Here is a 25,851-nt window from a genome sequence, read left to right as displayed (position 1 = left end):
TAGGTAGCAGCACTGTATAGTGTATGAAACACTCAGTTAAACCCTATAAGACCAATAACATACAAATGATTATTTATCATTCCCTTAGGGCAGGGATATGCAATTAGCGAACCTCCAGCTGTTGCAAAACTACAAGTCCCATCATGCCTCTGCCTCTGGGTATCATGCTTATGGCTGCCAGAGTCTTGCTATGCCTCATGGGACTTGTAGTTCTGCAACAACTGGAGGTCATCTAATTGCATATCCCTGCCTTAGGGCAACAATTCTCTCACAAGTAAGTAGAGTGTCTGATTATCCAGGTGGCTTGCTGGAGGGTTACCTGCACCTGTTCCACAGGCAAGTGACATGAAGTCTCTGGTTTGGACACTTGAGTGAATGACATTAAATGCTGGACCATCACTCTGGAGACAGTTAAAGCAGCGGCCTCTGCAGTTACTGGGTCTTCTCCTGAGGCTGCCTGCACACTAGGTTAAACGGTTTGTCCCTTATAGGTGCAGCCTCTTGAGACTGACAAGGGTGGGGATCAGGAAAGCCTATATTCTCTGGGCATATCCTGGAGCCCAGTGGCTTGTGTGAACCCATGAGTTTATGGGAAACACACTAAAGAAACTTGCATCCACCACTGAACAATGTGAATAAAGAAGGACACCAAGCAGAATTGATCAGGTGGGAGGAGTTGTAACCTCAAGGGGACTTCAGGTTTCTATATGCATAACGTTCCTTGCTAATGTGGGCCCTCTGGCACGTGTGCCCAAGCTACACTGCAGCACACTTTCCATTAGACAGTACAGATCACAGAGCCAATGATTTTGATATACACGCCCTCAGGGAACTTCAAGTGAACCCTAAGCCTAGCTTGGCAATCATACACTGTAAAATGCATACAGTGTGGTGCTGGTTTATCATATGTATTGAATATCCAAATAATTCTGCTTTTGTGCCTTCTCTTCCTATAAACTGTGCTAAGGCCTGTGCTTACTTTGAACTGTTCATACGCCAAGCAAAGCAGCAACCCAGGAAACTTGTATGCCAGACGAATGTAGGAAAACATTACCACATTGTAGGTCAGATATTCATAATTAGAAGTTCCATCCCAAGCAGCAGCATATGGAGTCCCGTATATTTATCGGTGTGTACATTTCTGTATATGTGCACAATGATACTTGCATAAGCGAGTACAAACCCCCCTATTTTTACAAAGTAGTTTGTTTTTTGTTTTTTTTTTACATTTTCTTTTAAAAAGTTACTCCATTATGAGAAGTATAGGGAATGCGATTGGAAGCCTCCTTCTGAAAATTCTGGATGCTTTACTCTGTCTCAATTTAGTATACTTTTACTTGCAGACCCAGAACAAACCCACTATAAATGAGAGTCAGAACTACTTACTTGTTCCAGGTAATGATCTTAGACAGCATCAGAAGGGCAGCCACTTGATGCAGCTTTAATCCTACTTGGGTATGCTCATTTAAATTTGTTAAGCTAGGTCTAGGACCCCTTTCACACCACACCGCTGATAGCGTCGGTATTTTTAGCGGCGTTTTACCGCTGGATTTGTGGCGCATTTCGGATGCTAACGGGGCGCTTTTACCCCCCGCTAGCGGCCGCGAAAGGGTTAAAACCACAATAGCGGCATTACAGCGCTGCCCCATTGATTTCAATGGGGAGCAGCGGTGGAGGAGCGGTAAACACACCGCTCCTTCACCGCTCCAAAGAAGCTGCTGGCAGGACTTTTTTGTGACGTCCTGCTAGCGCACCGCTGTAGTGTGAAAGCCCTCGGGGCTTTCACACTGCACACAATGGTGCAGCTTCTTTAGGGCGGATTGCAGGCGCTATTTCTAACGCTATAGCGCCTGCAAAACGCCCTGGTGTGAAAGGGGTCTAATGCAGCGATCAGAAAAATGATCGTTTAGTGACACTGGCAAAAGGGGGTGAAAGGGTTAATTAGGGGCAATCAGGGGGTTAAAACCATTATTGGGTAGTATATCGGGGTACCTAGCGCTATAAAAACCTGGCCGTGAACCTAAAAAAATAAATAGCTACCTAGCGACACTAGCGACACTAATGCAGCGATCAGAAAAACTATTGCTTAGTGACACTGGCAAAAGGGGGTGAAAGGGTTAACTCTAAGGGCAATCAGGGGGTTAAACCTTTATTGGGGGTGGTAGGGGGCTACCCTGGACCTAACACTAACTGCCCGTTTTTACTTTTACAACTGACACTGAATGCAGTTATCAGGAAATAAATAATCACTGCAATCAGTGACACTGTGACTGGGGGGGGAGGGGGGGCGGGGGCGATCGGGGGGGTTTGTGTGCCTACATGTCAGTGTAGTGTTGGTGCACACTTACTTTTAGTCTTCTCCTCGTAGTCCGGTCAAAAAGACCGCCCCGAGGAGAATGACATCACTTTCTCCCTGCCTGTGTATACAATACACAGTGGGAGGAAGCTTCTCATTTGCCAGGAGCGATCGAGAGGGGATGGCCAGAAACCAACGGCCATCCCCTCATCCCGGATCGCTCCTGAAGCGAAACGGACCGCCGCATCCAGTGGGAGGGGGTCCGATCGGACCCCCCACCCGCTGGAAGGCAAGCACGTACATGTACGTGCTTGTGCCTGTACATACCATTGTGATGTCGTACAATGGCATGCGGCGGTCGTTAAGTGGTCAATGATGCATATAAATAAGCTTTCTTCATACATTTAGGTGAAAGGGAAGGGAACTCTCTGCTCCAGGTGAGATGGATAAGCCTAATGGAATCCGTGTGTGATTAAGCACATCTTTATTGTTTGAAACGCATCTACCTTGCACTTTGTTGGTGTCCTGCGGTCCTACCTTGTGATTTTTCAATAAAAATCTGGAACAAACTGTGATGTGCAGCCACTTCTTTTGATATTGCTTCATACATTTAGGCCAAAATGTATCCTGCTACATTTCTTTGAAAATAACCTAATTTAATATATATTTGTTAGTCTGTAGGAAGGTTATAGAGTCCACACACTATGATATATACAGTATCTCACAAAAGTGAGTACACCCCTCACTTTTTTGTAAATATTTTATAAATATCTTTTCATGTGACAACACTGAAGAAATTACACTTTGCTACAATGTAAAGAAGTTAGTGTACAGCTTGTATAACTGTATATTTTCTGCCCCCTTAAAATAACTTAACACAGCCAGTAATGTCTAAACTGCTGGCAACAAAAGTGAGTATACCCCTAAGTGAAAATGTCCAAATTGGGCCAAAAGTGTCAATTTGGTGGGACCACCATTATTATCCAGCACTGCCTTAACCCTCTTGGGCATGGAGTTCACCAGAGCTTCACAGGTTGCCACTGGAGTCCTCTTCCACTCCTTCATGATGACATCACGGAGCTGGTGGATGTTAGAGACCTTGCGCTCCTCCACCTTCCATTTGACAGTAGGGTTTAGGTCTGGAAACCTGCTTGGCTAAGCCCACCATCTTTATCCTCAGCTTCTTTAACAAGGCAGTGGTCTTCTTGGAGGTGTTTATGGTCGTTATGTTGGAATACTGCCCTGTGGCCCAGTCTCCAAGGGGAGGGGATCATACTCTGCTTCAGTATGTTGCAGTAAATGCTGACATTCATAGTTCCCGCAATGAACTGTAGCTCTCCAGTGCCAGTAGCACAAATGCAGCCCCAGACCATGACACTCCCATCACCATGCTTGACTGTAGGCAAGACACACTTGTCTGTGTAGTCCTCACCTGGTTGCTGCCACACACGCTTGACACCATCTGAACCAAATAAGTTTATCTTGGTCTCATCAGACCACAGGACATGGTTCTAGTAATCCATCCTTAGTCAGATTGTTGTCTTCAGCAAACTGCGGGCTTTCTTGTGCATCATCCTTAGAAGAGGCTTCCTTCTGGCACGAAGGCCATGTGGACCAATTTGATGCAGTGTACAGCGTATGGTCTGAGCACTGACAGAGTGACCCCCCCTGCAGCAATCCTGGCAGCATTCATATGTCTATTTGCCAAAGACAACCTCTGAACCCTGAATATGATGCTGAGCATGTGCACTCAACTTCGACCATGGTAAGGCCTGTTCTGAGTGGGACCTGTCCTATTAAACCGCTGTATGGTCTTGGCCACCGTGCTGCAGCTCAGTTTCAGGGTCTTGGCAATCTTCTTATAACCTAGGCCATCTTTATGTAGAGCAACAATTCTTTATTTCAGATCCTCAGAGAGGTCTTTGCCATGAGGTGCCATGTTGAACTTCCAATGACCAGTATGAGAGAGTGAGAGCGATAACACAAAATATAACACATCTGCTTCCCATTCACACCTGAGACCTTGTAACACTAATGAGTCACATGACACCTGGGAGGGAAAATGGCTAATTGGGCCCAATTTGGAAATTTTCACTTTTGGATATACTCACTTTTGTTGCCAGCGGTTTAGACATTAATGGCTGTGTGTTAAGTTATTTTGAGGTAACGGCATCTACTTTACATTGTACCAGAGTGTAATTTCTTCAGTGTTGTTGCATGAAAAGATATAATAAAATATTTAAAAAAAAATGTATTGGTGTACTCACTTTTGTGAGATACTGTATATCTGAATATTGATCAATGTACTGACTGCTTATCTCATTTCTTGAAGCCCAAAAATGCCAGGACAGTACAAATATCCTTTAAATTACCCTTTTTTGCTAAGTAGACAGTCCAAGGTATTTAGTAAGAGGCATGGCAGGTTTTTTGAAGTTGTAGGTTTTTGTTACAATTTTTTGTCACCAGTGCAGTACAGCATCATCAAATAACTGGTATGGCAGTGATCAGGGACATGGATTTGATTAAAAAAGATATATATTTTAATATTTTTTTTCTTATTATATTTTTATTTCTTTTTTTTTTATGATATATATTTTTTTAAATGCACTGTGACCAGAGTAACACTGTACTATGCTGAGGAAGTGATCAGGATTTTTTTTTTATCTTTTACACATTATGATTGCTTATACCAGTGAATTTCATTGCTATAAACAACAATTTTACTGAATGAAACTGATTTATTTAGTGTAAATTGTTGGCCACAGCTAATCACATAGTGCAGATGGGCTGTGATTGGCCCTGTCTGTACCATGTGATCACTTTGACCAATCACAGCTAGCAATACAATTGTACACAATGGATGGCATGAAAGGAAGCGATCCATTGTTTAGAGTTGTAATGTGATCTACTGTGATTGGTTACAGCTATCACATGGTACCGGTAGCAAGCCGATACACTGATCAGGTGACAGTGACCATATGATGTCCATCTGGATCAACGGATGTCCCACCCAGCCATCAATTCACAATAGGTTGGGTGGGAAGTGGTTAAGAAGAAACAGGCTAGAGATGCATCATGATATTTCTTTTGAGACCACTTTGCAAGGAAAGTTGGACTTGAAAAGGTAATTTTTTACAGAGGTTGGTGAGTGCTGTGAAATTCTGCTGACTTCCACTTTCCAATCATGTAACTAGCAAAAGTCTCATGTGACCATAACACCATTTTCCATGTGGCCTGAGAATCTTCAAAGTGTGTTTAAGGTGGTCAAATGAGACTAAAATCGAATTATTTGCCTCAACACCAAATGATATGTCTGGCAGAAACCCAATACAGCTCACCATGCAAATAACACCATTCCTACAGCAAAGCATGGAGGTGGTAACATCCTGTCATGGGGCATTTCTCTGCAGCAGGGATTAGAGCATTTGTCAGGATAGAACAAAAATGGATGGGGCAAAATACCATCGAATTACTGAGGAAAATCTGCTGCCCTCTGCCAGAAAGTTGTCAATGGGAAGAAGGTTTACCTTCCAACATGACAATGACCGAAAGCACACAGCAAAAATGACCGCACAGTGGTTGAAGGAGAAAAAGGTGACTGTCCTTGCATGACTTATGCTGCGTACACACGATCAAACAAGCGGGTGGAAAAGTCCGGCAAACTGAAGTCCGCCGGACAATCCCCCCGTGTGTAGCCTCCGGCATACTTTTTTGACCCGAAAGTACGGCGGACTTAGAAAGTAGTTTTGCACTCCAATCTTCCCGCCAGGCTCGCATTTCGGCGGACAATCCAGCCGTGTGTGTGCCAGTCCGCCGTACTTTTGAAATGAATGGACTTTTCCCGCCCGGAGAAAAGTCCGCTCATTCGAGCGGGTCTCCAGGTAGGCGGGGCCCGCGAAGGAGACTTCGCTGGCCCTGCCACCTGGTATGGACTTAAAGGGGAACCCCAACGCTGAAAAAAATCGGCGTGGGGGTCCCCCAGGTCCACATCAGACCCTTGTCCGAGCACGCTACCCGGCCGGCCAGGAAAGGGGGGCGAGCGAGCGCCCCCCCCTCCTGAGCCGTACCAGGCCGCGCGCCCTCAACATGGGGGGTGCCTTGAGGAAGGGGGGGCCACGCGGCCCCCCACCCCAAAGCACCTTGTCCCCATGTTGATGAGGACAAGGGCCTCTTCCCGACAACCCTCGCCGTTGGTTGTCGGGGTCTGCGGGCGGGGGGCTTATCGGAATCCAGGAGCGGCAGCGGCGACAGAAGACTGGGCCACCGCCTGTAAAAGAGCTATAAGAAGGCGCGGTGGCCCAGCAGAAGAACCGAAGAGGGGGACAAGACCCCCGAAGTCGGAAGAAGAGGCCGGCGGCAAGGAAGAAAGCTGGGCTCCTCCGCTAGCAAAAGAGCTACAGGAAGATAGCGGAGGAGTCCGGCGTGAAGACCCCCGAAGACGGAAGACTCCCGGAGCTGTGCAATAAATTATTTTATCTTGTGTGTTGTGTTTTTTTTTGTACTTTATTTTACAGGTGAATGGGTAGGGGTACATTGTACCCCATACTCATTCACATAGGGTGGGGGGCCGGTATCCGGGGGCCCCCTTATTAAAGGGGGCTCCTGGATTCCGATAAGCCCCCCGCCCGCAGACCCCGACAACCAACGGCGAGGGTTGTCGGGAAGAGGCCCTTGTCCTCATCAACATGGGGACAAGGTGCTTTGGGGTGGGGGGCCCCCCTTCCTCAAGGCACCCCCCATGTTGAGGGCACGCGGCCTGGTACGGCTCTGGAGGGGGGGTGCTCACTCATCCCCCTTTCCTGGCCAGCCGGGTAGCGTGCTCGGACAAGGGTCTGATGTGGACCTGGGGGGGACCCCCACGCCGATTTTTTTTCGGCGTTGGGGTTCCCCTTTAAGTCCATACCAGGCGGCGGGGTCAGCGACGTCTCCTTCGCGGGCCCCGCCTACCTGGAGACGCGCTCGAAATGAGCGGACTTTCCTCCGCGTGTGTGGGCGAGTCCGTTCATTTCAAAAGTAGGGCGGATAGTACGGCGGACTTAGTACGCCGTATTAGTCCGCTGAAAAAGTGCCGTGTGTGGGCAAGTAGCCTGTTCGGAAAGTCCGACGGACAGTCTGGCGGGAAGTCCGCCAGACTAAGTCCGTCGGATAGACGGCTACGTGTGTACGCGGCATTAGTCAGACTTAAATCCCATTCAAAATCTGTGGAATGACTTGAAGACTGCAGTCCACAAATAGTCACCATCAAATTTAACTGAATTTGAGCAGTTCTGAGTGGGTGAATATTGCAAAGTCTAGATGTGCAAAGTTAGTAGAGACATATCCCAACAGACTAAACGCTGTAATTAAAGCAAAAAGTGGTCCAACAAAATACTGACATAAGAGGGTGATCCTTTTTCAAACTCAGTAATTCTGTTTTAATGTATTTTTTAATTTTCTGACATGTTGGTGTTATATCTTTCAATTGGATCTTATAAGTTGCACTGAGTGAATGTAGCCTGAAATGAAGACACCGTTTTTGTTTTATTCAGCTGTATAGCAACAAAATGTGATTATTTTAAAGAGGGGTGGTTCTTTTCTTTACCCACTGTATATGCAATATGCAGAGGATGTACATACTGGGAAAACAAAATGTACTGAGGTGTGAACTTGCTTATGTAATGACACTTGCACCCAAGCATCCAAATGTAATATTTCAAAGGCAAAACCTTATTTTTAACTATGAATGATGTATTTATGTGAAAACTATAATATGCAAATACAAAGAATCATACACCAAAGACAAATACACTCACCAAGTTTATCTGCATGTCACCTAAAAAATAAACATAAAGCCACGTACACACGGGCGGACTGTCTGGCCTACTTAGTCCTTTTTTTTTCAGCGTGCAGTCTGGCGGACTAAGTATTTCGGAATTTCCGTAATACAGTCCGTCGGACTCGCATTTCGGCGGACAATCCACCCGTGTGTGTGCCAGTCCGCCGTACTTTTGAAATGAGCGGACTTTTCCCGCCCGGAGAAAAGTCCGCTCATTTCGAGCGGGTATCCAGGTAGGCGGGGCCCTCGACGGAGACGTCGCTGGCCCCGCCGCCTGGTATGGACTTAAAGGGGAACCCCAACGCCGAAAAAAATCAGCGTGGGGGTCCCCCCCCAAGTCCACAACAGACCCTTGTCCGAACACGCTACCCGGCCGGCCAGGAAAGGGGGGCGAGCGAGCGCCCCCCTCCTGAGCCGTACCAGGCCGCGTGCCCTCAACATGGGGGGTGCCTTGGGGAAGGGGGGGCCGCGCGCCCCCCCCACCCCAAAGCACCTTGTCCCCATTTTGATGAGGACAAGGGCCTCTTCCCGACAACCCTGGCCGTTGGTTGTCGGGGTCTGCGGGCAGGGGGCTTATGGGAATCCGGGAGCCCCCTTTAATAAGGGGGCCCCCTGATACCGGCCCCCCACCCTATGTGAATGAGTATGGGGTACAATGCAAAAGAGCTACAAGAAGATAGCGGAGGAGTCCGGCGAGAAGACCCCCGAAGACGGAAGACCCCCGGAGCTGTGCAATAAAATATTTTAACCCTGTGTTGTGTTTTTTTTGTACTTTTTTTCACAGGTGAATGGGTAGGTGTACATTGTACCCCATACTCATTCACATAGGGTGGGGGGCCGGTATCCGGGGGCCCCCTTATTAAAGGGGGCTCCCGGATTCCGATAAGCCCCCCGCCCGCAGACCCCGACAACCAACGGCCAGGGTTGTCGGGAAGAGGCCCTTGTCCTCATCAACATGGGGACAAGGTGCTTTGGGGTGGGGGGGCCGCGCGGCCCCCCCTTCCCCAAGGCACCCCCCCATGTTGAGGGCACGCGGCCTGGTACGGCTCAGAAGGGGGGGCGCTCGCTCGCCCCCCCTTTCCTGGCCGGCCGGGTAGCGTGCTCGGACAAGGGTCTGTTGTGGACTTGGGGGGGACCCCCACACCGATTTCTTTCGGCGTTGGGGTTCCCCTTTAAGTCCATACCAGGCGGCGGGGTCAGCGACGTCTCCTTCGCGGGCCCCGCCTACCTGGAGACACGCTCGAAATGAGCGGACTTTCCTCCGCGTGTGTGGGCGAGTCTGTTCATTTCAAAAGTAGGGCGGATAGTATGGCGGACTTAGTCCGCCGTATTAGTCTGCTCAAAAAGTGCCGTGTGTGGGCAAGTCCGTTCATTCGAAAGTATGACGGACTGTCCGTCGGATTGTCTGACGGACTAAGTTGGCCAGACAGTCCGCCACATGTGTACGCGGCTTAACTGTTTTAAAGCAAATAATTTTTCCTTGTTTTGTGACAAAAAATGTTACCTTTCTGTATTCATTTTAGTTGATGCCACTGTCCTGTTCTTCTCTCCAAATAAGATTGTATTTTTAATGTCAGCTTCTGTCAAGACTTCAATTTCAGTAAGACCTGGGACAGTTACTGCTTTCCCTTGTGATCTGATCTCTAGTTGTTTGTTGCCATTTTGTGAAAGGAGATCACATATGTTTTCATTGTAGATCTCAAGCATTGAAATCTAGTATGAGAAAAGCATACATTAACATGGCCCTAGCATAAATGTTCAACACCTTAGGGGTTTACTTCTAAAAATAAATTAAAAATAAATGCTGTAATAATGCCAGAAGCATTTGGACAATGGGCACAAATTATTGCCGTATTGTGTCTAATTCCTAATGTTGTCAGCTCCATCTGATAACCATAATGTGGTATTTTCATAAAATAACTCAATCAGGAAAATACCACATTATGGCATCTAGATGGCACTGCCAATCATAGGCAATACACTTATTAGACACAATACAACCATTATTTATGCCAGCTGTGCAAACGCTTGTGATATTTATACGGGGACTTTTTTATGGACATACAAGACAAACTTCTGAACTTGAACAACTCATAACTAAATGTGCATTATATTGAATAACAGAATATGTAATCATCAGGCAGGCAAAATATTAAATACACTAATGCAAATATGAACACTCAATAATGGACATGAAGCATAAAATGGTTTCTCTAAGTACTTTGCTTGCTACTAAAGACCCCAAAACAATTGAGTACTGTCCATGATACTTTTTTATTTATTTTTTATTTACACCAACATCCAAATTTTTAGGACAAGTTTTCTGGGTGTCCCTGAAGGTCCTGCAAATGTGGATGTTAGTGAAAATAAATAAATTACCCTGGCCAGTACTCAATTGTTTATGTAACAAGGGCTCTAATACAGCTACAATCAACCCTTACTACAGACCCTATGCTTAATGTTTTTGGCGCAGCTAAATTAAATCATTGCATGTCGTACACAGGCGGCATAAGCAAGTATTTTTTACTGATGCTTGTTATGACAAACTATACGATTCAATTTTAAGCCTAGGGTGCCACAGTTGCTAGATATGGGGGTGAGGGGGGGCTTTTTCCCCATGTCATGTCACCATGCACCCCTGTCACCATGATCTCTTCATGCATAGGCATCATTAGTGGGGCATTATCACCACTTATGATACCTGCGAATGTCAGTGCTGGGGTCTTTCACACTGGGGCGGTGCGCTTGCAGGATATTACCAAAAGTCCTGCAAGTAACATTTTGGGGCGGGTTGGGAGTGCTGTATTTAGCGCTCCCAAAACACCCTGCCCATTGCAATGAATGGGCAGCACTTCCAAAGCATCTTAAAAGCGATTTCTGGAGTTTTTAACCCTTTTTTGTGGTTAAAAATGCCCTACTAGTGGCTCAAAAGCGCTGCAAAGGTGCTGCTATAACGAGCTGCGCTTTAGCGCTAACGGCGGGAGCTGTCAGTGTGAAAGGGGTCTAACATACAAATCAATTTACAACTCTGCCCTGAGCTACATCATCAATCTTCTCTCACAAATATCATGCAAACCGTCCTCTGCTCCTTACAAGACCTCCTGCAATCTAGTTCCCTTGTCTCCTCTGGAAGTCCCTACCCCAATCTGTCCAGCTATCTCCTACTCTGTCAATCCCTGAAAACTCATCTCTTCAGGGATGCCTATCCTGCCTTCAGCTAATAAACAAATCATCTATTTCTCCCATCAGTTCGTCCTTCACAGTTATTACCTTTTGTTCCACTAGCCCCTCCTTCTTAGGTTGTAAGCTCACAATACTAACCCTCTTGTATTAAATTGTATTGATGCTGTATTGTCTCCCTTTATATTGTAAAGTGCTGCGCAAACCGTTGGTGCTATATAAATCCTGTATAATAATATTATAATAACCATAAATATGAATGTATATTTCTTTTGGTTTATTAAATCTTATAACAAGAAACCTAAATATGAATCCACATATCTTCAGTCACAATTTCACCTATGCAGGAACAGAATGGCTACAGGTAACAGCACTATAGCAGGTTGAGATAGATGAATGTAGTCAGTAAACAGGCAGAGGGAAAGGAACACAGCAGGCAATGGTGGTCAAGGTTCAGGTGGTGGCTGAGGCAGGCAGTAAACAAGAGTAATAGGGCCAGAAACGATGGCAAGAAATATGGGCTTTGGCCCTAGCTCAAAGAACCAACCATCTCTACATAGGTCATCTGTATGATTAAGCCTTTATTGGATGAAATATGTCAGAGTGGCACTTGGTTTCAGTGGACTTGTCTGTTATCTAGTCCTAGAATAATAAAGCATTGTAAAGGCTAATGTCATTGGAGTCCAGCTGACTTGTTTGTTCAATCCCTACACTGCAACTAGTTGACAAAGTACGTCTGCAAAAATGGTCAAGAAAAAACACAAGCCAGGATACTGTGAAAACTTAGATTGCTGGAAATAATAAACGGTCACAGAAACTGAAGTGGTGGTAGAACCCTGTGACCAAGCCTCACCACCAAAAGACTGCATGACTGAAACCTTGAGGTGCCACTCTCCTATACAGGATTTGTCCGCATCCTTCTGCTACTCGTAGATAATCATGAACATTGCCAATGACAACCGATCTGAGATGGCCAAACTAGTTAAAGGACAACAAAAAAAATGAGCATTCCCAGCATGCTGCTCACCCTAGAACACACGCTGAGGAAGAAAACATCGACCACAGATGCTGACCGTAAACAAGACCATTAAAACTCTGCTATTTCTACACTGAGAGGTACCATTGCCCCAACAATGACTAGTCCTTGTTCCCTATTGTGCAGCCAATGGCCTCAGCCTTTTACTTAATAGTTCCTGCTTACAGCACAATACAGTTTGGCCTACATTTATGAAGAAAGATGATTTATTTGGAAAGTTTTATAACCGAAACTAAGAGGGACAGGTTTTTTTTTTGCAAATTTCATTTTTTTTCTTTATAGTATAACAATCCCAGTAGTGATTAAATACCACCAGAAGAAAGCTCTACATGTCTCTAAAAGTTATATAAAATGTATTTGGGTAAAGTGTTGCATGACTGAGTAATTGACAGTCAAAGTATTACAGTGCTGAAAACTGAACAATCGCCTGGACAAGAAGGGGATTCAACATGGCAGTTCTCAAGAAGCTGTTGTTCTTACACAAATACTGAATTTGACCTTATTCAAAACATTTCAAATTGTGGATCAACCCGTAAAATACACTACTGAATGAGTGCTATCGACCTTTCCCCCATAAGTTTGATTCGTAAAACTTTCAGGTCTCTTTCCTATTCTTTTCCACTGACTACCATCTAACTATATAGGATTCATGCAAAAGTGGGCATATAACTTTTTGCTACTCCACTTGATAACACATTGCCATTTCCTCCCCAGGTCTACTAGACAAAAACACACCAAACCTGGTGAACAGAGAAACCTCACTGACTCCAATCTTAAATCACTCTTCTGTGAGTCTTTTTCTTCACACATACTGGATCAGTGGAGATGTATATCTAGTTTAATCTACGATTACTAGGGATGAGCCGGCACTTCAGTCCAAACCTTGGTTTGGAATGAACTTTTGCAGTATTTCTACCACTTCTGTATATGACAGCTTCCCGCTGTCACTGGTTCCTAAAGAAGCATCCCTAGGAACCACTAACATCATTGGGAATCCCTGGCCACATAGGTAAAGGGGTAGTGATAGCAATGACATCACGGCCTAAATATCACTTGGCAACAACATTGACCAGGGATATTGTTTGGTCAATGATGTCACCACTATCTGCACCTCTCCCTTCATATAGCTGGTAACAGTTCTAAGATCAGTCATTCGACTAGAATACTGTTGGAATTGATTACTCCCGAGTTGTAAAGTTTTTTTTTTGGGTGAGTTGGTGGGCAGCAGGCATCATGATTGATGATGGATTTACAACAAGGGACATTTAATAAAGGACCTGCTAAATGTTTTTTTTTGTGAATGAGTAGAGAACAAATGATGTGTCTGATAGATCATGATAAAAAAAATCACCTGTTTTTATCTGGACACTATGGGGTTGATTTACTATAGCACGAATATGTGAATTCGCAACTAAATACTTGCGAAATCGCCAAACCGCATAAATTAGTGCGGAAATGGAATTTAACTATAGTGCTCTGTGAAAAATGCTCACAAAATCAAATTGACTATAGGTCACAGACAGCAGAGACTGTCCAAATCATTAGTCAAGCTAGAAACATAGGAATTGCACATGGAAATAATGTTTAGAGCATGATATGATAGCCTAAATGGTTCTTAAATATGTGATATATTGTTTAACCACTTAAGGACCAAGCCTCTTTCTGAGATTTGGTGTTTACAAAACATTTTTTTTTGCTTGAAAATTACTCAGAACCCCCAAACATTATATATTTTTTTACTAACACCCTCGAGAATAAAATGGCGGTTGTTGCAATACTTTCTGTCACACCGTATTTGCGCAGTGGTTTTACGAGCGGACTTTTTTTGGAAAAAATACACTCTTTTAATTAAAAAAATAAGACAACAGCAAAGTTAGCCCAATTTTTTTTATTTTGAAAGATAATGTTATGTGAGTAAATTGATACCCAACATGTCACACTTCAGAATGGCGACCGCGCGTGGAATGGTGACAAACTTTTACCCTTAAATATCCATAGGCGAAGTTTAAAAAATACTACAGATTGTTACAGAAAAGGTCTAGGGCTAGAATTATTGCCCTCGCTCTAAAAATCATGGCGATACCTCACATGTGTGGTTTGAACACCGTTTCCATATGCCGGCACTACTCACCTATGCGTTCGCTTCTACACGCAAGCTCGGCAATAAAAAAAATAAAATAATGAAATGTCATTTCAAAATAAAAAAAGTCCCTTTAAGAGCTATGGGCAGAAGTGACATTTTGGCGTCGCTTCCGCCCTGCAATGGTATGGAGACGGGTGGGGGCCATCTTCCCCTCACTTGTCTCCATATCTAACAGGGAGAAGAACCCGATCGCCCCGCCGCTACAGATGGCTCCGGTAAGCGGCGGAGGACACCGGAGTGTGGTTGAAGGGGGGCCCCCTCCCACCGCCAATAAAAGATCTTGAGGCGAATCCGCTGCAGAGACCATTTTTAGCTAAAAGCGGACCGCCCACTGAAGAAGAGGATACCGGGGTTATGGCAGCTAGCTGCTACCCTACGAACGATATCCCTCTTCACAGTAGTGACGTATAACTATGGTGGGTGATTCGTAAGTGGTTAAAGATAATCTGCTTTTAAAACTGCTGAAAAAAGTGATGTATAAACTGAAATATTGAAAGTCTGAGAAGAGATAAATTCCCCCTCTTTCTATAAGTTGTCATTTCCTGTTTTGTACCCTCCACATGCCAAAGAACGTATAAGTTTAACCACTTGCCACCCAGGCCAATTCTGACATAAAAATCATCTTTTTTCCTAGAAAATTACATTGAACCCCCAAACATTATATATGTTTTTTCAGCAAGGACCCTAGAGAATACAATGGCGGTTGTTGCAACTTTTTATCACGCACCGTATTTACACAGCAAATTTTTTGAACACAAAAAAAAAAAACAGTAAAGTTAGCCCAATTTTTCAGTTTTGAGTTACAGAGGAGGTCTAGGGACAAAATTATTGCTCTCACGCCAACATTTGCGTCGATACCTCACATGTGTGGTTTGAACACCGTTTTCATATGTGGGCGGGACTTACATGTGCATTCGCTTCTGCGTGCGAGCACATGGGGGCAGGGGCGCTTAAAAACATTTTTTTAAATTATTTTTATTGTTAATTATACTTTTCTTTTTTTATTTTGACACTTTTTTTGAAAAAATAAAATGTTTTAACTTTTATTATTATTGTAAACATCCCTTGTAATAAGAATATGACATGACAGGTCCTCTTTATAGTGAGATATAGGGTCAATAAGACCCCACATCTCACCACTAGGCTGGGAAGCCTGAAATGAAAAAAATAATAAACCAATCACCGCTTCCCAGCCGAAGCGGCGCTGTTTTTTTTTTAATGCAGAGGCCGGGCGTGACGTCATAACATCGCACCCGGCCTCCGACGATCATAGATACTCCGGCAATCATCTGGTCTGCCGGAAATCTCTATGATCAACATCTGGGGCCAGCAGATCCTCTGTCCAACTCACCGATTGTAGCAGTGAGTTGGTAGAAGCACTTTTAAGTCCAGTGTGCTTGGAGTCTAAAGGAGACTGTATGGACAGTAACCAGCTCTCTGCTCACCATGCACTGAGAACGGAGCAGTCAGCCGTCTTAGAGCCGGCTGGGGGGTCGGGGGGGGGGGGGTGGGGTCAGATGCTGCATCCACCTAGGCAAGTAAGATTCAAAAAAAAAACTTCTCTTAACAGTCCATTGTTAACAAGCCAGTAATTAAATAGACAATAAATATTAAATAGTTTAGCTTTGTTTTTCTAAGCCTAGGGATGTAGGACATTGAGACTAGTCACTTTATTTGCCCGTATTTATCAGTGTATAACAGGCACAGGCGTATAATACGCACATTCATTTTAAGAGGGAGGTTTCAGGAAAAAAACTTTAAATAAGGAACTTTTGAAGCAAAATAAAGGTTAGGGCCCATCTGCAACCTCACCATTGCCATCATTGCAGCAGCCTCACCATTGCCATCAATGCAGCAACCTCACCTTTGCCATCAATACAGTAGCCTCATCTTTACCATCAATACAGCAGCCTCATCTTTACCACCAATACAGCAGCCTCACCATTGCCTTCAATGCAGGACCCTCACCATTGCCTTCAATGCAGCAGCCTCACCATTGCCATCAGTGCAGCCTGATCAATGCCCATCTGCAGCCTAGAGGGGACAGGGAGGGCGTGGGACGAGTACTGACAGATTACATACAGTGAGAATCTCCTATTATAGACAGAACAGTGGCCAATGGCGGCCCAGGATACGGGACTTCCTATTACAGAGGTCGCCAAGTAAACAGGAGATTCTCACTGTATGTAATCTGATGGCGCTTGTCCCAACCCTCTCCCTGGCAGCTAAAATTGAAGTATTGGCGTATAACATGTATATGCTATTTGCATCCGATTTTCATTGTGAAAAGGTGAGTGTTATACGCCAATAAATACAGTACACTTTATGGCAAATTTTTCTAAAGCATTTTAACTTTAAGCCACGGTGCTGCATTTGAAATTATATCAATGCCACCCTTATATTCTAATTTAACACCACCATTTGCTTTACTGTAGAGTATATGCACAGAGCTGAAGAAGACATTTTAATTGGTTATTCTTCAATATTAAGAGGACACACACAATTAGACGTTTTTCTGCTTTTAATGTATTTAAAGATTTCTGGGGAAAACTTCTCTTTTTTTTAAAGACCTGCTCTTCATATTGATTTTTATTGAAGTCCATTTTATTTCCTGCAATCCCTGGTATATGTTTCTTACTCTTAACCAGTTCCTCACCAGCCGCTGCAGTTTTTCTGTGGCATAATGGCACGGATGGGCAAAACAACGTTGGCTTACGGTGACGGTGGCGATCTGATTCATTTCAGAACAGATCAGTCTCCAGGCCCAGGCCAATGATTTCTGGCCTGGACCTGCTGATCGGTTCTGACGAATGAAATGCTTCCTCTGCCTGTAAGTGTAAACACAGGCAGTGGAAGTGATGTCATCTCCCTCTCTGGAATTCTTTTCCGTTCCAGAGAGAGGAGAGAGGACATCCAAATGTGAGTGGCACCAACACTATACTGACACAGTACATGTAGGCACACATTTCACCCCCCCGATTGCCCCCCCAGTTAACTCCTTCACTCCCTGTCACTGTGTTACCCAGTGCAGTGTTCATGTTTTTCTTTGAGCCCCTTCTTTCATAAAACACATTGAACAAACCCCACAAAGTTCATGGGCACGTCTTTCAGACATCAGATGATACTAACGGGGGTGTCACCTTACATGGGCGGAAGATTGGAATCCACATGCATCCCTGAAAGACAGAGTACTATTGAGGTACCAGAGTATCAGGACTCTGACCTTGAGCAGGTAGAACCCAGATTTTCCCCTGGATAAGTCTCCCTCCTTTCTCAAAACACATTGAACTCAACTCACAAAGGTTGTGGGCATGTCTTTAAGAAAGACCTTTCAAAACCGCCTGGACATAGCTGACCAGTCCCAAGCTGAACCACCCCCACTGGGCTTTACCTCCAGATTAGGCATTTTATTAGGCCTTGGACACTCCACAATAGCACCTTATCTCCACAGTATAAACTTGCCTTACTTCAGATTTTCCCACATTTCCCACACGTGCGGCATGCAAGACCTAGGAGAATGACCTTGGAGTCGACCAGGGGCATTTTCTGAAAGCAGTGGGCCTGGTGCAAGACTATGAGTTGGGCACCCTGGACTGCTGATGAGAAAATGCAATGCATACAGCATGCCACAGAAACGGACGCGTGTCTTATAGGGCTAAATATTGGGCGTGGCTTAAAGAGGTGTGGACAGAGAGTGTAAGCTGACTCACATAGTAAAGAATGAGGCAGTGTTGAACAGGGAATATACAGGACATTATCTGTGGCAGTACATTGGAGGAGCCAAGGCCAAACATTAGACACTGTTCAGGGGTTAGCAGTAAGTGACTGACTAGCCTAGCAGTGAGACAACCAGAGGAAGCTGTCTAATGGAAATACTTTGTTTAAGACTATTCTATAAATCATGAATAATTGATATGTGATAATATGCATCTTGTTATGATTGGTTCAAGGAATAAAGGAGGTTTTCTCCTTGCAGTAAAGGAAATAAGTCATCTGACATACACTTATCATAATATGCATATGCATTATATTTGTATCTGATTGGTGGGCAGAGATGTTTTTTGTATAATTAACATGATGAGGCACACCCAATAAACAAGTCTCTGCTCTTCACAATTCAGTGTGTGTCTCAATAAGCAGGAGTTTCAGGGCCCTGAGTCCAGTCACCTTATGAGAAGGAGGCCGACGGTAAGAATTTAACCCCTACACCAAGTAGTGCATCTCCGGCTCTTCTCCCCTTTCTCCTATTCTGTGATCCAGTAGGTGGGGCTAAATGACAGTCAATCATAGCCCTATCTACTGGACCAGGGAACAGAAGAAGGGAGAAAAAAGAGCCAGAGATGCACTATCTGAGTATTGTGAAGAGTCAAGGAAAACAGAGGTAATCCAATCACAGCCAACATAGCCCTCCCACTCCTTGAGCCAGCCTTTAGCCCCCGTCACCTCCCTAGCATAAACCGTGTTTCTGCTGCAGTTGCCTGTGACAAGTGCAGCTGCAATGGAGACATAGAAGGGGAAATGGAACACCATTTCCCCACATTTGATGTGCAATGTGTAAGGGCACAGTGGACCCCACCTCCCTTGGGGCATTGCACACATGGAGGATATACCAATTGAGTCAACCTTACTAATGACGATTGGGAATCCATAAACACCACAGTACATAAATGTTTATGTGCAAAAAATGGCTACAAACTCCATACAAGATGGTAAAGAGCACCCTCCTTCCTACACAAAATTTGCCCAATGGATTTGATGCGTTGTTTGCAGTGACCAATGGATGAGGGAATACTTCCTAATCAATGGTGGAATTGCTCCTACTCCAAGCATACTTACTAAATGTACAATGAATTATTAAGGCTCTAGAGTTCTCTCCCTCTCAATACCTTTTTCACCACACATCATTACCTAGGATACACTATGTGAAGTTCCTGGCCATGCATAAGGCCAATGAGGCTAGAATATACATTTACACATATTAGAGAACAACTCAAATACCTAAAAATGTAAAAGACTGTTTTGTGAGGCTGAAAAGAGCTGCAGAGATGAAAGAACTTGGCACAGGATAAATGGACTAAATGAGCATGCTGCAATAAAAAAACACTCCAGAGTTCCTAAATGTAATGTCATGAACACAGTAACTAAAATCCAAAGCTGAAATGTATACATTTTAAACCGCACCTTATGCTGCTAAGTGAAACCTGAGGGACTTAGGTGGTCCATGGGGGACAGGAATCCTAAGAAAAATTGCTTGCCACTTTTTCTTCAGTATCTCCTACTCATTCTTCCCCCTCTCCCCCCCATCCCCCCCAATGAGTTCCCTCATCAGCTCTGTTCTGAAACCTATGAGTTGAGTTTAGAACCCTTCCTCCTGAAAACATACTATTCAATTACTGCTCAATTAAAGAATTGGAGCTGACATACTTCTTTATTCCTACCTACTTATGAACCAAACAAAGTGTCGGACAATATTTGGAGGAAGTAGTATAGCTGCCATGAATCCCTTGCCATAAGGGGGGGGGGGGGGGACTATTCGAATTATTATTATACAGGATTTATATAGCCCTAACAGTTAGCACAGAGCTTTTCAAAGTTAGGGCAAACAATACAGTCACAATACAATTCAATACAGGAGGAATGAGAGGGCCCTGCTCATTAGAGCTTACAATTATGCCCTTATACCTACAAATAATGCTTCCTTATCTGGTTCTCATTGTTATTTTGCTTGTTCCCTCTATATTTTGCAATTGCCTGTTCAAGCAAACATTCAATAAAACTATTATGGCAAAAAAGAGGAGTAGGGAATATGGGTTGATTTTAAGGGCTTTTCCACCATTTCCAGGGAACCTCACTCATCCTTCAGCCTTTGGCATGCAAAAGACTCATTGGACCCCATAGAATAACCTCCAAATATTTGGAGAAGATGTTCCAATACTCTAGGGAGGAGGTGAAGTGAAATTCATCTTCCAGTTATGCATCATGCATTTAGATTTCTGTCTGCAAAGCATTAATACAAAATACAAAACACATTAAATAAAAGGTAAAGATTGGTATAGGTGAAAATAAAATTTACCCTGATTTTCCCTTTATGCTATAATGGAAATTGGTACTACTATTGGTAGCCCTTGGAATCCCAGTACAATGTTGCAGTATGTTTTTCATGTATTGTTAGAACTGTGTACAATAATTACATTTTTAATGCTTACCTTTGTAATATATTTAATATTGTCTCTTTTTTGACATATGTGCAGAAGCGCTCTAATGGATCTAAAAACATAAAAGGAAAATACTGTTGTTTTACTGGCAAAATAAATAGGAAGGATTTCCTCTGTCTTTGTTCCAGGCTCTAAACTTAGATTAGAAACATGTTACCTTCATTAGAAGTTACAATGCATTACTGTTGCATGAGGCTCCAATAGACTTAAGCATTGATTCATTAAGTCATAAGAGTTATGCCCTGTACACACGATAGGATTTTCTGACAAGGAATGTTGGATGTGAGCTTGTTGTCGGAAAGGCCGACCGTGTGTATTGTCCATAGAACATTTGTTGTTGGAATTTCCACCAACAAATGTTTAAGAGCAGGTTCTCAAATTTGTTGTTGGAAATTCCAAGCGTGTGTACACAATTCCAACGCACAAAAGTCCACACATGCTCGGAATCAAGCAGAAGAGCAAGCACTGGCTATTGAACTTAATTTTTCTCGGCTCGTCGTACGTGTTGTACATTGCCGCATTCTTGACATTCAGCATTTCCAACAACATTTGTGTGACCGTGTGTATGCAAGACAAGTTTGAGACAACATCCTTCGGAAAAAAATCCACGGTTTTGTTGTCAGAAAATCCTATTGTGTACAGGACATATGACTATCGTAATTATGTTAATTATATCAAATGACAATATATCCTAAAGAATTAATATTTTTTTCTTGTGAAGTATTATTTTATAGCTAGACAGCAAATCATACATGTTGTCATCTCTTCCTTCTCTCAAGGATACCTCACTGAATGTACCAATGTCAGTCAAAAAGAAGCCATATCTTCCAGCCCCCCTACGGCCAAGGCTGTTGCAGGACAGCTTAACCCTTGAAGTACCTCCTTTCCCTTTGTCCTTTCCGGCAAGGAGGTACTTCAAGCTTAACCCTTGACGTACCTCCTTGCCGGAAAGGACAAAGGGAAACATGCCTCATCTAGGACTATTGTGGCAATAAGCACATGAAATGAAGCATCTTTAGGTCTATTAGAAACAAGCCAGTCACCTGGCTGGACCCCCTATGAACCAGGGACAATGTCTCCACCTTGAACTTCTCCTTTTTCTTTAAATTGTCTCAGGTGTGCAAGGTCTAAAACCAGCCTCCGCAAGCTGTTCCTCTTCATTACCACATAGAGGGGCAAGTACATGCCCTGAAACCTCTTGCATTCAGAGACTGGCACAGCAGCACTTTGCGACACCAGTGACTATTCGTAAAACACTAGTATTTGCTTCTTTTACCTCAGAGTTAGACAAAATCCTTGGAAACGAATCCAAGATGAGGAGGACTTCTGATGGATCATGCATGTCCTGAAAAGACCACTTTGAAGTTCCAATAGTGGAAAACTGCCGGGGCATTACAAAGGCCAAAAGGCATTACGAGGCACTCGCAATGGCTTGTTCTGGTATTAAATGCAGGTTTCCACTCGTCACCCTCCTTAATCCACACGAGATTGTATGTCCCTCTCAAATCAAGCTTTGTGAAAACCATTGCTCCCTTGAGGCGGTCGAATAACTCTGTAATCAACGGAATCGGGTAGGCATTCTTAATCGTGAAACGATTGAGACCCCTATAATCAATACAAGGTCTCAGTTCACCGCTCTTCTTCACAAAGAAGAAACCAGCACCAGCAGGAGATGAGGATTTGCAGATGAAACCTCGAGAAAACATACTCCTCCATGGCATTATCCTCCAAGACCGACAAAGGGTAAACCTGACCACGAGCTGGTATGGCACCAGGTAAAGGTCAATTGCACAATCATAAGGCCGGTGTGGAGGCAAACTACCGGCTTGACCTTTGTCAAAGACATCGCTAAAATTGCGGCACTCCTCCAGCAGGGAGGAGAGAGAAGAGGGGTTGTGTTTCTGTAACCAAGGATAACTAATAACCAGTGGAAACCTAGGTGAGGAAATAACTTGGAACAACAGAACCGTCTCATGAGTCACATGGGCAGGCTGTAGAGGTCTCCCATCAAGAGCCTCAATGGCAAGTGGAGTGTCACGTAGCTGCAGCGGAATCAAGTGCTTGCGAAACAAAGGCAGCATCAATGAACAGACCTGCAGCCCCCGAGTCGATTAGAGCCTGTATCTGGATGGACGACTCAGCCCAAGGGTGACCGAAACCAGGGGCTTATCCTTCTGGATAACTGGGGATGAAACAACACCATGACAGGACCTCAAGGTTCGGGCGTTCCCTGGACGGGTAGGACAAAACTTCAAAAAGTGACCTGCCTGGCCACAATAAAGGCACAATCTCTCCCTCTAACTGTGGAGATGAGAGCTGGCAATTATGAAACAGTTGATCAGCCAGCTCAGAGAAGGAAGGGCTGAGCCAGCCCTGACAGTCGTCTTCCGGCCTAGCAGGCACCATTCCTGATGCAGGACCCCGACTTGCCAAGTGTGGCCTGGGTTATGGTGCTATCTAGCTTGCCAAAAGTTGAATCTCCCTCAAAGGGATTTTACACTACGCCTGTTAGAGGCGGGATCAGCCAGCCCAGGCCCCAGCCAAAGCACCCACTTTGCCATAACTGACGAGAGCATAACCTGCACCACTATGCGGATGATGTCAATTGGAGCCTCACCCTGGAAACCAACACGAGCACTGGCTCCTAAGTGACAGAGTTTTCTGAAAATGCTCTTGAACACTGCGTCCACATTCTCCATTCACATTTTCATAATTTAAAAAATGGTCACAAGAGCCCAGGCTGACTTTCAGGCTATTCACTGCATCTTCCAAGCAAGAGGGACATGCTTGCTAGAGAGGCAGCCTTTAGATACATTACATTCTAATCCCTGAATGGATAGAGCTTGGCCATCTTGCTCAGAACGGAGGTATATCTTGCAACCTTGCTCCACTCATCCAAAATGATGTCCCCTTAGTGCCATTAAGAATGGGAAATTAGAACACGCTCTCTAGAGGTGCTTACAGAACTTCCTCTTGCTTTGCAGGATACTCTACAGGGTCTATTCATGTAAATGCACCTATCATTGGCTTGACCATAGGCGTTACAAGGGCAAAGTAACTCATCTCCCCCTGCCTCACTGTCTGAGGTCTTCATAGATGGATGACTTGGTTGGGACAGTTCCATTTCTTCCTGGTTGTTCTAGTAGGAGAACATGCAGTAATGACTGTTGGACTTTGCGTGTGGCTTGTACCCCACTCTTTACAGGATTCTTGCACCATGCGCCTCACCAGAGATTCCATGTGCTGGAAATCAGAACCCCCTTTTCCAACCGCCTGGGCTTAGCATAGCTCACACAGAGACTTGCCAACTGGAACCTGAGACCCACATCCTCAGCAGGCTCCCTCCTTGGGGCGGCTGACATAGAGCTGGGTGCAGTGCGTAAAGGAGGATTCAGAACTTCTGCTATGGAGGCTGGAGCTTGATGGTGACCTATGACAAATACGTCTGGAAGAAGTTGTGACCTAGTGAGGTCTTTATCATCTCATGCCTTATATTGTCAATCCGACCTAGAAGGACTCATGAAAAACAAAATAGAGTAGAAAGGAAAGGGTTAAAAAAAATGAAAAAAAGATTGCCCAGTTTAGCAAGGAAAGGAACGAGTTAAACACACTCACATACCTGCTACACAAAGGCTGGTCACAAGGGGTGGGGGAGTGATACATCCACAGTGTGAAATTGCACAGACAGAAAACCTGATCAGGTGATAGAATCATAGGAGAATCACACCCAGGCAACACACAAGGATGTTAATGCAGAGCATATACCTGTGATGATTGCACACAAAATTTAAAAAAACTGCTGCAAGCTGCCCACAGAGAAACCCCAACATCAGCAGTACTGACTACTGATTGAATTTCTCCACTGTAATGACACCACTGCTGCCCATAGCTTGCATGCTGGGCAGGAGTAACCCAGGGAGACTAGGCCGAGGGAGAGAGCATAAGCTGGAAAACACTAGAGCCAGGGAAAAAAAACAGACAAACATACAAAAACTGCTGCCATGGAATTTGTAATATAAAAGTATACATCACCGCACACGGCATCCCCCACGACCACACCTGGACACCCAGACAACAGTTCCAGGGCTTTTATGCCCACCTGCTAATAGCTAGGCTCTTAGGTCGTACTGATGCTTTTCCTGCCATTGGCCAGGCTTAAGCTCTTATTGGCTCTTCTCCACCCCGCTAATATCTGTGGACTGCTGAAGACTCCACATGGCACCGCATCCATTGCCATTCTCCACCCTGGTAATAGCTGGGGACTGCTGTAGACTCCACATTGCACAGTATCCATCGCCCTTCTCCAAACCGCTAATAGCTGGGGACTGCTGGAGGCTCCACACGTCTTCTGGAGCACAGCTTGCTGAACAACCTGGCCTCAATCGTGGACACTATCCAAGATTTCAACCATTCTGATCCTTAAGAGGAGGGAAAAAAAGGAATGCTGCCTCCGGCTCAGAGCAAAGATTTATGGGAGTGGGGTCCTATAGGGGAGGAGTGGAGGCGGGGTTAACCCACACGTGCCATGGAGTGTGTCATGAAAACAGCTTATCTATAGTCTTAAAAATGTTCTGGGGATCCACTCTAGAGAATGTTTCTCCCCTTACATTTGAAGATTGTCACAACAGTCGTCAGCCTTCTGGGAACTGCAGCTTTCCATCTACATCAAATCTTAAGTTACATAATTGTTATCAAGTCCACGAATAGATAAGAAATAAAATCTAGTCTTTTTTCTTTCCTTTTCCCATGATTGGTTATTTAAAGAAAGCACAGGTTCACCTTATTTACCAAAATTCACACTGCAAAGTTAACATTTACTTTTCTAAGTGAGCAACCTATACTCCTTTACTAAATCCATTACCCCATTGGTAAAGTACATCTCTCCAAGGGGAGCTTTAATTATATTTCCATATGTCAATAATGTATTAACATGTACAGATTTTTACAAACATTATAGGAGTATTACCTAACATTTCTTTAGAATACGTGGATATTCAAGCTACAATAATATAGAATGGACTATTATTAGAATACACTGTAATGAGAATAGAATTACTATTATAAAATGATTCCCACCTTTAATAAAAATGACTACTGTTCCAAAACTCTGTTGAATTTTATTGCAGTTACCTAATTAATGGCATTCTGTTAACCACACAATTTTGC

General features: G+C 44.3%; 1 protein-coding gene across 1 annotated transcript in view; it reads right to left on the bottom strand.

Moving 5' to 3' along the window:
• LOC143960094 (uncharacterized) overlaps nt 1–25,851 on the bottom strand; it is a 143,566-nt gene that overhangs the window by 26,263 nt on the left and 91,452 nt on the right. Inside the window, exons 10-11 of the mRNA XM_077468373.1 lie at nt 20,677–20,737; nt 9,616–9,824 (exon numbers count right to left, since the gene is read on the bottom strand). Coding sequence (XP_077324499.1) covers nt 9,616–9,824; nt 20,677–20,737 — 270 coding nt within the window. The remainder of the gene's footprint in view (nt 1–9,615; nt 9,825–20,676; nt 20,738–25,851) is intronic.

The sequence above is a fragment of the Lithobates pipiens genome, unplaced genomic scaffold (genome assembly GCF_037356315.1).
Source record: "Lithobates pipiens isolate NorthernLeopardFrog02 unplaced genomic scaffold, aLitPip1_a1.2 Scaffold_8, whole genome shotgun sequence".
In the NCBI taxonomy this organism is placed as follows: domain Eukaryota; kingdom Metazoa; phylum Chordata; class Amphibia; order Anura; family Ranidae; genus Lithobates; species Lithobates pipiens.
Note: the sequence above shows the minus strand (reverse complement) of the source record. Positions and strands in the feature narration are given on the sequence as shown.